The 10948-nt window shown below is 31.5% G+C and overlaps 3 protein-coding genes across 4 annotated transcripts; all 3 read right to left on the bottom strand.

Annotated features, from left to right (window-relative positions):
- Positions 1-546: 546 nt before the first annotated feature.
- LOC117912102 (F-box protein PP2-B3-like) lies at positions 547-2027 on the bottom strand. 2 transcript variants are annotated; one of them, XM_034826568.1, is made up of 3 exons: positions 1641-2021; positions 1152-1270; positions 547-1084 (listed from the first exon to the last, which is right to left on the bottom strand). In XM_034826568.1, the coding sequence occupies exons 1-3, from the start codon at positions 1956-1958 to the stop codon at positions 685-687; spliced, it is 837 nt and encodes a 278-aa protein (XP_034682459.1). In that variant the 5' UTR covers positions 1959-2021; the 3' UTR covers positions 547-684. The 2 variants fall into 2 exon arrangements, with proteins under 2 accessions (XP_034682459.1, XP_034682460.1); XM_034826569.1 differs by having other exon boundaries at positions 944-1035; positions 1641-2027.
- A 4309-nt stretch (positions 2028-6336) lies between these two features.
- LOC117912103 (F-box protein PP2-B10-like) lies at positions 6337-8068 on the bottom strand. The gene is made up of 3 exons (XM_034826570.1): positions 7706-8068; positions 7015-7133; positions 6337-6935 (listed from the first exon to the last, which is right to left on the bottom strand). Exons 1-3 carry the CDS (start codon positions 8021-8023, stop codon positions 6536-6538), a joined length of 837 nt encoding a protein of 278 aa, XP_034682461.1. The 5' UTR covers positions 8024-8068; the 3' UTR covers positions 6337-6535.
- A 1292-nt stretch (positions 8069-9360) lies between these two features.
- On the bottom strand, positions 9361-10694 carry LOC117913278 (putative F-box protein PP2-B12). The gene is made up of 3 exons (XM_034828228.1): positions 10377-10694; positions 9941-10059; positions 9361-9861 (listed from the first exon to the last, which is right to left on the bottom strand). The coding sequence occupies exons 1-3, from the start codon at positions 10692-10694 to the stop codon at positions 9465-9467; spliced, it is 834 nt and encodes a 277-aa protein (XP_034684119.1). The 3' UTR covers positions 9361-9464.
- Between the last annotated feature and the right edge of the window lie 254 nt (positions 10695-10948).

Raw genomic sequence — 10948 nt, 5'->3', positions numbered from 1 at the left:
GAAAACATTGATATTACCTATTTAATAATTAGGTGGTATTATGATTTATATTTTTAATCCGATTGTTATTTATCTTGTCTTTGGATTGAGTTATTTAGTCAAGTACTTGAGTTTTGATATGATACAAGCATAACCTATCAACATGGATTGCCACCCCTACTATCTATCATGTTGCTCTCTTCATTTTATTTTTCTTGGTTTTTATCTTTGTTAATGCGACGTAGAAAGATGAAATTTGGGTTTGAAAAAGAAATTGAAGAGAGATGAAAAATGAAAGAAGGTGAGGATGAATAAGAAGCAATTAATTAAGGTTAAAGTTTTGTATATATGTGCAATTTTAAACTAAAGTTGATCACCAAATCCAAAAAGTTACCCGATCATGCGTCACTAATTGAATTGTTAGTTAAATCGTGATTGGACCATGATGTCAACACGAGATCATAAATATATAAATAAGACTATTCCAACCTTTTTTTTTTTTTTTGCTAAATTAGTTTGGATCATCGTATTGATCCGAATTAATTTACTCAAAAGGAAGCTACCGAATATATGAGTTAAATTTGCCTAGAACAATTATTTAGTAATATTAATGACACATGTTCAAGAGGTATTAGTCATCCTGATCCAATAACATTACAAATTAAGGCACAAGATTTGTAACTTAACACAAGAAAACAAAAACATCTAAGAGCAAAATTTAGGCCTGATCTCAATCCCTTCAATCAAGAGTCCAGACTTCAATCGCGATGGATGAGGCACCTCCATAATACTCATCGCGAGTTCCACACTTTCTCTTCCTTCATTGAAGAATTCGCCTAATTCAACTTCATACCACCCATCTATTCGAGTCGGGTAGGGGCTAATATCATGTTCTGGATCCAAGTAAATTACTTTTTTAGTAGTTTCGCCACCAGTAACTCCAATTGACGACTCTATGGGATTGGCTTTAAATCCATAAAATCTGTCTTTCCTTTGAAAGATAAGACAGGCCCCATAGTTTGTGCATGGTGATGACATGCAAGTATTCATCTTTCCCTTGATGAAAAACCACCACACAATATTTAGATTGGCCACCTCTGTGAATCTGTTTGTTTTGATCAAGTTAAGAGAGAATAAAAGAAAATGGGAAGAGAAAAGACAAAGAGAAATACCGAGAGTGTGGTAGAGAGATCCATGTCCAATGCCTAGGAGTCTCACTCCATTTAATTGTTAGTTCCCTTGCTGCTATCATGTAACATTTCTTTCCACTTTCTTTGTCCAACCAAAAACTCTATTTAATATAATGAACTAGAGTAAGATTTCTTAATAATAATAATTAAAAAAGTAATAGTAAATTAAAAAATTGATATTTTATACCCATAAATTATAAATATTTGTAAAATTAAAGAGGTTAAAATCTTTCATGGTGAAGGAGTATCCAAATCTTTGTGCTGATCTTATACCGGATATAATGACAGGATTAGATCTACCATATTTTTCGGTGTTCGTACCCACCGATCTAGGTTTCCGTTACTTACAAAAAAATCGTATTAATCACTCTAATAATATGAATAAATGCAAAGAGGAAATTCAGAAAATTTCTATTATTTTGCAAAATAAACTAAAAAAAAAAGAAGAAATATATTGAACCGCGTAAATACCTTTTTACCCCCGTCGATCAAGAGAGGAGAATTGCAGAGTCGGAAGAAGAGCTCCTTCTTAGAGGAGAAATCCAGCCGAGCGGAAGACTCCGACGATCTGCCGATGATCTCCTGATAATCGGCTGGTAGAAACGTTTCCCACAAAGCGTCGGACTCCGCCGCCCGCTGGAACTCAGGCGAAACCGTCGACATCCTGCAGGCGTCGCGAGGACTTGTCCATGCCAGAATACTGGCTATGCAAGCTTCCGGCAGTTCCGAGCAGTCGACGCCGGCGCCGAACTTTGAGGAAGTGGCTTGAATAATGCTTTCAGTCTCCATTTGTTCTCTCTGCTCTGGGCTTTTTGACTTGCTGCTATATTTCTTACACGGAAAATTCTAGGGCACCTCTTCGGTACCTACCGAAAAGTTTTTCTAAGCCATTGGATGTTCAACATCTTGGCCGTTCATTTTAAATTTAAAATAAAAATTCCATTTAATCAGGGATCTGAACCGATGACCTTCTTTCTTCCCCCTTCTCAACCATTTTTGGTTTAAATAAAATAAATATGAGATAAAAATAAAATCGAAAAAAAATAAAAATAAAAATGATATAAAATTTGAAAACATATTTATTAACAAAAAAAACCATCATATATCGTAATTACATTATTTTATTTTTAATAAATTATTAAACATTTAAATTTGACATAAAAATGAATATGGTAGTATTTTAATATAAAATGAGTATTTTTATTAAAATTCAACATTTTGATAATCATATGTAAAACTTAGGTAATTAGATCCTCCTAATTTTTTTTTTAGTACTCTCCAAATTTTACAATTTTTTAATTTAAGGTTTTTAAAGTTAAATTAGAATAAAACAAATTACTAATACTCTTTTTAGTTACTAATGATAGTATTTTCGAAAATAAATTTGTAATTTCAAAAATTTTAAAACTAAAAATCAATATGAAAAATGTGATGAAAGTACCAAACATGTATTTATCACATTTTTCATACCGTTCTCATATTTTTCGTACCCTAAATTATTTATATTTTTAAATTTTCATATTTACTTTTTAACTTGAAATAACAATAACATAGTTTAATAATATTATTTTGAGTTATTATTGATAGAATTGTTACAAAAAAAGAATTTTAAAATTTTAAAATTGGAAATAATGTAAATTATCCTAAAAAAAATTAGAAAATTAAAACACTAAAAAATTAGAGAGGATACGAAAAATGTGAGAAAATGTATGAAGAATGTGAGGATTTTAAAATTTTTTCAATTTTTTCCACTTAAAAATATAAATAATATTGTTTATTGATACTAATCAAGTTTAGAAATGATAAAAACTATTTTCAAGAAAATTAAAAAATTAAAACATTACGTAATTGTAAAATATTATATTTTCAAAGTTTGTACACTATCTTACAAAGTTCGTACCCTCTCTTAAAAAGTTCGTACCCTTTCTTAGAAGGTTCATACATTGTCTTAGAAAGTTCGTACGCTCTCTTAGAAAGTTCGTACATTCTCTTAGAAAGTTCATACTCTCTCTTAGAAAGTTCGTACATTCTCTTAGAAAGTTCGTACCATCTCTTAGAAAGTTTGTATTCTCTCTTAGAAAGTTTGTACCATCTCTTACAAAATATTGATGACAGTTTCATAACAAATGACTAAATGCTCTCAATTTTATTAATAATAACTCAAAAATAAAAATAAAAATCTAGATGTTATAAATCATTACATATTTAAATGTCATTTAACATGACATTTCTACCTACAATAGTTATATGTAAATAGAAAAAATAAATAAATAAAATATTACTGTGGACCCCGTATTTCGGTTCATGCGTTTTCCACTCGATGACGAAACTTGCTTTTTGTTTTATTCGAAATTTTGATTTTTATTTATTAAGAAAAATGACTTGGAGTCGCCACTTATTTTTGTTTTATTTTTAAAAGGGTAAACAAAATAAGAAAGAAAAACCCTAAGTGTGACTCCTTATTTTGGAAAAGGCGGTCTGCGAAAAACTGGATCGGGTTCGGGGGTCAGGTTACTTATCGGGAAGGTACGATACAGACCGTAGCACCCCTTTAAGTCCCTAAAGTCGGGTCTCTACTAATAAAATGAAGCAATCATGACAATTAATTAATCGAGCATGGATATTGAAGGAATATCACTCAAAACAAAATAATTGAATGAATAGGAGAGACAAATAATGTACCTGAGTGATGAACTGGTTTACTTCAACGAAAACAAATGTTAGCAATTAAACACAAAATAATCGTGTGTGTATCATAGAGTAGTGTAAATCAATCACCTATAGCAATCAAATCAATCAATCCTCCAATCGATCATGAAATCACGCGTGTAGGGCCCCCACCAAAGCCCAATCTATCTTGCACAAATTAATCTCACAAATTCCATTAATCTGGAATTATGAAAATTACATTCATGCTTATGTAAAGTCGAGATAAATAGAAGATTATTTGAAACCCGAAAAGCATTAAAGCTGTTAAAGAGAAAACTGGAGTTTTGAAATTTATTTAAAAATTGGAGTCTTGGGAATTAAATTTAAGAATTTGAATTTTGGAGATTAAATTTGAAAGAAATTGGAATTTTTAAAATGATTTGAGAATTGGAGTCTTGAAAAATTAAATTTAAGAATTGGAAAAGAAATTGGAATTTTTAAAAGGATTTGAGAATTGGTGTCTTGAAAATTAAATTTTAAAGAAATTGGAAATCAGAATTTTAAAGAATTATTTAAAAATTGGATTTTTTTTTTTTAAAAATAAATAAAATAATAATAATAATGAAAATAATAATTAAATTAATGAACGAGAATATTGAAATTTTTGAAATCGGAAATTAAATTTTGAAGTCGTAATTTTGAAGAATTGAAATTTAATATTAAAATGTGAAGGAATAAATAAACAAAATGGTGAGTGGTGGTGAAAGATTGCATGCCAAAATGGCCATGCAATGTGACCTAGCTGCTAAGCGGTATGTTTAATTGGGAAATGAGTAAAAAAAGAAAAAAACTAGCGTGAGAGAATTGGACTTGTGGGGCCCTAATTCCATTATGCTTTTGAAGTGATTATTCTTATTAGGATATTCTCCTATGCTCATTCCCCATCACATGAATTAAGTTATTTGGATTTGGTGGGCCTACGGGTCACCATTCTCGGGCAGCTAGCATTAAATCTTCCAAAAGCTTCTCATTCCCATTAAAGATACACTTTGTTGGACTTTGAGACCTTCACAGTAGAGAAGCCCACTTTCGGATTTTATGAAGCAACGTTGAAATTTCTTGGTTTGACTAGTTATGGATGGAGATACCCATTTTTAGGCGACATCCATGGCCAAAGCAGGTGGAATTAACAGAAATGAAAAGCATGATTTTCAGGCATCAAACTCAAATAAAACAGAGACAAAATAATTCCAACAACACCAAAACAAAGAAAGCGAAATGAACTATAGCACAGTCAATGCAATTCATGATCGGTTAAATATGCTCTCTGATTCATACCTGGAAATCCCGAAAATCCCTTTTGCTAAAAATCCTTTTTCAACCCCTCTTTCCTAGCTCCTCTCTCTCTCTTTCTGTTCCTCTATTCTGCTCTCCAGATTTTTTTCTCTTCAAAGAATCCTCCCAACTGCTACCCGTTTTCCTCTCTTTCACCCAGCTCAAGCTATCTCCCTCTCCAGCCAGCTTTTTCTTTTCTTCACTTGGTGCCCTTCTCCAGATCACTTATTTTCTTCCTTCACTTCATGCGGCTGTTCTCGGAAAAGAAATTTCTCAAGGTTTCCCTTTCTCTGCACGTCTTTCCCCCTTTTCCTTTCTTCTCTTTTATCACTTTTTCTCCAGCCGGTTCCTACCTTCTCGGGCAAGCCATCACTTGCTTCCTTTGCTATTCATCACATCAGCAGCATGGCTTCTCTTTGCTGTTCATCATATCAGCAGCATGGCTTCTCTGTCTCTTGCAGCTGGTCCCACGCATGGAGAGGGTCCCCCCCCCCCCCCCCCCCCACTTCTCGGGTGCTGCCAGTTCCTTGGCTCTTCAAAGGGGGTCTACAGTTACCTTTTAATACTTGTAATCACTTGACATCCTTCAAAACATATAAAGCTTCATCTTCAAATTTAATCTATGAACAAAAAAAAAAAAAAAAAATTATATAAAAATATTAATAACAATTTGATAACAAAATTTTATAATAAACTCATAAAAAATTCTAAAATCGTTATTTAACATCACATTTCTTCCTACAACAATTGTATTTGGATAAAAAAAAATATCAAATATTACCTTTGACACTTGTAATCACTTGAAATCCTTCATCTTCTTCATATAATACAAATTTTAAATTTTCTCTCTCAAAAAGTTTTAAACTTGATCTTGAAATTTGATTCATCAAAATACATCTTACATATTTTGTAATTTGGTAGTTGAAATTATTTAATTTTCATATTAAATTACCATCCCTTTTTTTATATAGGAATAATGAGAGTATAAGAGTAGTTGGTATAATTTTCTTTTTTTAGATAGAGTTAGGTAATGCATTAAATAACAAATTATATTTGATATTTAATAATAAATTATAAAAAAGTTGTAATATTTAGATATATATGAAATGCATGTGATTATTTCTCACCAACAAGTCATCTTTACCGGTTTGATAAGTTTTTATAAATTTTTTAATGATATATATTTTACACATGTCATCTTTTTATTGGGTCAAATGTGGGTAGGTACTCCCAAAATAAAGAGTGGGTACCATAGAACAACCCTTCTTACACACGAAGCATACATGAAATAATATGGAAAATTCTACGGTACATCCTCTGATACCGTATCGAAAATTATTTAAACCATTGGATGTCGAAAGATTACATCTTGGCCATCCATTTTAAATTCGGCAAAATTTAGGCCTGATCTCAATCCCTTCAATCAAGAGTCCATACTTCCCATTAAGTCTGTTCACCTCCATAATACTCATCTCGAGTTCCACACTTTCTCTTCCTTCATTGAAGAATTCGCCTAATTCAACTTCATACCACCCATCCATTCGAGTCGGGTTGGGGCTGATATCATGTTCAGGATCCAAGTAAATTACTTTTTTAGTAGTTTCGCCACCAGTAACTCCAATCGACGACTCTATGGGATTGTCTTTAAATCCATAAAATATGCCATTCCTTTGAAAGATAAGATAGGCCGCATAGTTTGTGCATGGTGATAACATGCAAGTATTCATCTTTCCCTTGATGTCAAACCACCACACAATTTCTAGATTGGCCACCTCTGTGAATCTGTTTGTTTTGATCAAGTTAAGAGAGAATAAAAGAAAATGAGAAGAGAAAAGACAGAGAGAGGGATAAAGAGAAATACCGAGAGTGTGGTAGAGAGATCCATGTCCAATACCTAGGAGTCTCACTCCATATAATTGTTAGTTCCCTTGCTGCTATCATGTAGCATTTCTTTCCACTTTCTTTGTCCAACCAAAAACTCTATTTAATATAATGAACTAGAGTAAGATTTCTTAATAATAATAAATAAAATACTAATAATAAATTAAAAAGATTGATATTTTATACCCAAAAAAATAAAATCATTAAAGTAAAATATAAATATTTGTAAAATTAAAGAGGTTAGAACTTCGAACGCCCAACAAAAGGTTTTATTAATATTGTAAGTACCACTAGGACCATTTATTAAATAACATCCACCAAATATATATATATATATATATATCAAAGTTATGATATAAATAAAATATTTAAAATTTATTTAAAAAACATATTAATTATAATTAAATAATATTTTTTATTTAATTGATTATAAAAATATAAAAATAATCATAATAATTTTTTTCAGTGCTTTTAATATTATTAATATATTAATTAAATATTAAAAAATTATACGTTAATCATCACATGGAGGTTTCCATTACTTAAAAAAAAAAATCGGATTAATCACTCTAATAATATGAATAAATGCAAAGAGGAAATTCAGAAAATTTCTATTATTTTGCAAAATAAACGAAAAAAAAAAGAACAACTATATTGGACCGCGTATTTACCTTTTTACCCCCGTCGATCAAGAGAGGAGAATTGCAGAGTCGGAAGAAGAGGTCCTTCTTAGAGGAGAAATCCAGCCGAGCGGAAGACTCCAACGATCTGCCGATGATCTCCTGATAATCGGCTGGTAGAAACGTTTCCCACAAAGCGTCGGACTCCGCCGCCCGCAGGAACTCAGGCGAAACCGTCGACATCCTGCAGGCGTCGCGAGGACTTGTCCATGCCAGAATACTGGCTATGCAATCTTCCGGCAGTGCCGAGAAGTCGACACCGGCGCCGAAGTTTGAAGAATTGGCTTGAATAATGCTTTCAGTCTCCATTTGTTCTCTCTGCTGTGGGCTTTTTGACTTGCTGCTATATTTCTTACACACGAAGTATACATGAAATAATATGGAGAATTCTACGGTACATCCTCCGGTACCGTACCAAAATTATTTAAACCATAGATGTCCAAAGATTACATCTTGGCCATCCATTTTAAATTCGTAAAACAAAATCAACTTAACCGGTTAAGGGAAGAGCCGGTCTTGACCTTCCACCCCCTTCTCCTTTTACCTCTCCTTCCTCCTGTCTCAACAATTTTGGGTTTATATAAAATAAATATGAAATTTTATTTTAAGGATTACTTTTGAAAACTTGAAAAATTACTTGAAATGATTCGTGCACAATCACTTGTTAAATGACTCTATCAAATATCATTTTTTTTCTTTTTTATTTTTTAAAAAGCTTTCGCTAATTAAAAAAGCTTGAAGGTAGGTAATTTCTTTTAATTAAAAAACCTTTTAGATTCATTGTGAATCACTAATTATTTCTAAACTTATAATTGGAAAATAAATCTAATAATCATGTTTCTGATTATTTAAAAAAATAAAAATGATGTGTAAAAATGATATATTGAATTGCATGATAACCATATTATCAAATCGAGGTTTTCTAAAATCTTTAAATATCCATGACCCATTTGATCATGATTCCTTAAACTTGTTTTTAAAAATTGTTTTTTATTCTTTAGGTTTAAAACAATTTTTAAAAGCAATTTTCAAAAAATAAGATGAAAATGACATTTTAAAAAAAAAATGGTGAAAACAACTTGTACTTACTCTCTAAAAATTATTCTCTATTTCATTTTATTTTTTAAAATTATTTCTAGAGAACAACAGTCAAACATTATTAGAAATTTTAAATAATAATTTTCTGTTTTTAAAAATAAAAAACCATTTTTAAATCATACAACCAACACAAGCTCTAAATATTTTTTTTTTTTTTTATAATTCTTGCATTTTCGTTTTCTTTTTTCTTTAAAAGGAAAAAAAAGAAAGAAAAAAAACACAAAAAAAAGAATACGATAAGAAATATTATTGATTTTCATCAATTATATACAAGAACTAAAGGTGATAAGGCCATAATAAACTGAACACCTTGCACTACGAAACCCATTTAATAATAAATAAATCTAATTACATTCAGATTGTTATAAAAAACCTAAAGAATGCTAAGTATCAACCAAATCTCATTTGAAGTGATCTTTCCAACTTTTTTTTTTTTTTTTTTCTGAATTAATTGATTAAAAAAGATGAAATAATATTCATATTTGTAAATTTAAAATCTTTCATATTTTTGTTTGAAAAGTTACCAATTTTTAACATATACGGCCTTAACTATTTCAAGTAATTACATGTAGTTATAGAAAAATTGTTATTTTTTTTTAAAAAATGGGAATATTTTTATCAAAATATGATCATAAAATGATGGAATATTTGATTAAGAACAAAATTTAGGCCTGATCTCAATCCCTTCAATCAAGAGCCCATACTTGGCATTGCCTGTTTTCACCTCCATAATACTCATCTCGAGTTCCTCACCTTCTCTTCCTTCATTGTAGAATTCACCTAATTCAACTTCGTACCACCCATCTAATCGAGCCGAGTTGGGGTTGGTATCATGTTCCGGATCCAAGTAAATTACTTGTTTAGTAGTTTCGCCACCAACAATTCCAACTGATGCCTCTATAGGATTGCTTTCAAATCCATGAAATCTGTCATTCCTTTGGAATACAAGATAGACCACATAGTTTGTCCTTGGCGACAAGATGCAAGTATTCATCTTTCCGTTGATTTCAAGCCACCACACAAGTTTTAGATTCGCCACCTCGCTAAATCTGTTTGTTTCCGTAGAATAAGTTAAGAGAGAATAAAAGAAATGATGAAGAGAAGACAGAGAGGAATAAAGAGAAATACCGAGACTGTGGTAGAGAATCCCATGTCCAATACATTGGAGTGCTACTCCATATAATCGTTAGCTCCCTTCCAGCTAACATGTAACATTTCTTCCCGCTTTCTTTGTCCAACCAAAAACTCTATCGAATATGATGAGTAAGATTTCTTTCAAACAAGGAAAATAAGAAAAGATGCCACAAATATGAACAAAATGCTTAAAAATTTCGATTTTCTAATAATACAGAGTATCAATTCTACCTCCCAAAAAGGAATTAGAAAACTGATATTTTATACAGAAAAAAATTCATAAAATTAAAATATAAATATTTGCAAAAAAATTTTAAAAAAAAATCTATTTCTATTACTTACAAAAAAAAATGGGATTATAAATCCGAAAATTTATATTATTTTGCAGAATACAAGAAAAAAAGGGATAAACGGCGGACTACGAATTTACCTTTTTACCCCCGTCGATCAAGAGAGGAGAATTGCAGAGTCGGAAGAAGAGCTCCTTCTTGGAGGAGAAATCCAGCCGAGCCGAAGACTCCAAAGATCCGCCGATGATCTCCTGATAATCGTCTGGTAGAAACGTTTGCCACAAAGCGTCGGACTGCGCCGCCGACAGGAACTCAGGCGAGACCACTGACATCCTGCAGGCGTCGCGAGGACTTGTCCATGCCAGAATACCGGCTATGCAACCTTCCGGCAGTGCCGAGAAGTCGACGCCGGGGCCGAACTTTGAGGAAGTGGCTTGACTAATGCTTTTAGTCTCCATTTGTTCTCTGGTTTTTTTCCCTTGCCGATATATTTCTTACACATGAAGCATATACATTTCCATATGGGGAAATGCTTGGTTCTGAATTGACCTTTTTGGTACCCCACCCACAAATTACGTGAATGAAATAAATAAATAAATAAATAAATTTATGCCCAATAAAATAATCCCATGCAACACAAAAATTTATAATCTTTACAACAACTAATTATATAATTTCAGGAATTATTTAATAAAAGTTGGAAAGAATTGAA

This window comes from Vitis riparia, chromosome 4, assembly GCF_004353265.1.
Source record: "Vitis riparia cultivar Riparia Gloire de Montpellier isolate 1030 chromosome 4, EGFV_Vit.rip_1.0, whole genome shotgun sequence".
In the NCBI taxonomy this organism is placed as follows: Eukaryota; Viridiplantae; Streptophyta; class Magnoliopsida; order Vitales; family Vitaceae; genus Vitis; species Vitis riparia.
Note: the sequence above shows the minus strand (reverse complement) of the source record. Positions and strands in the feature narration are given on the sequence as shown.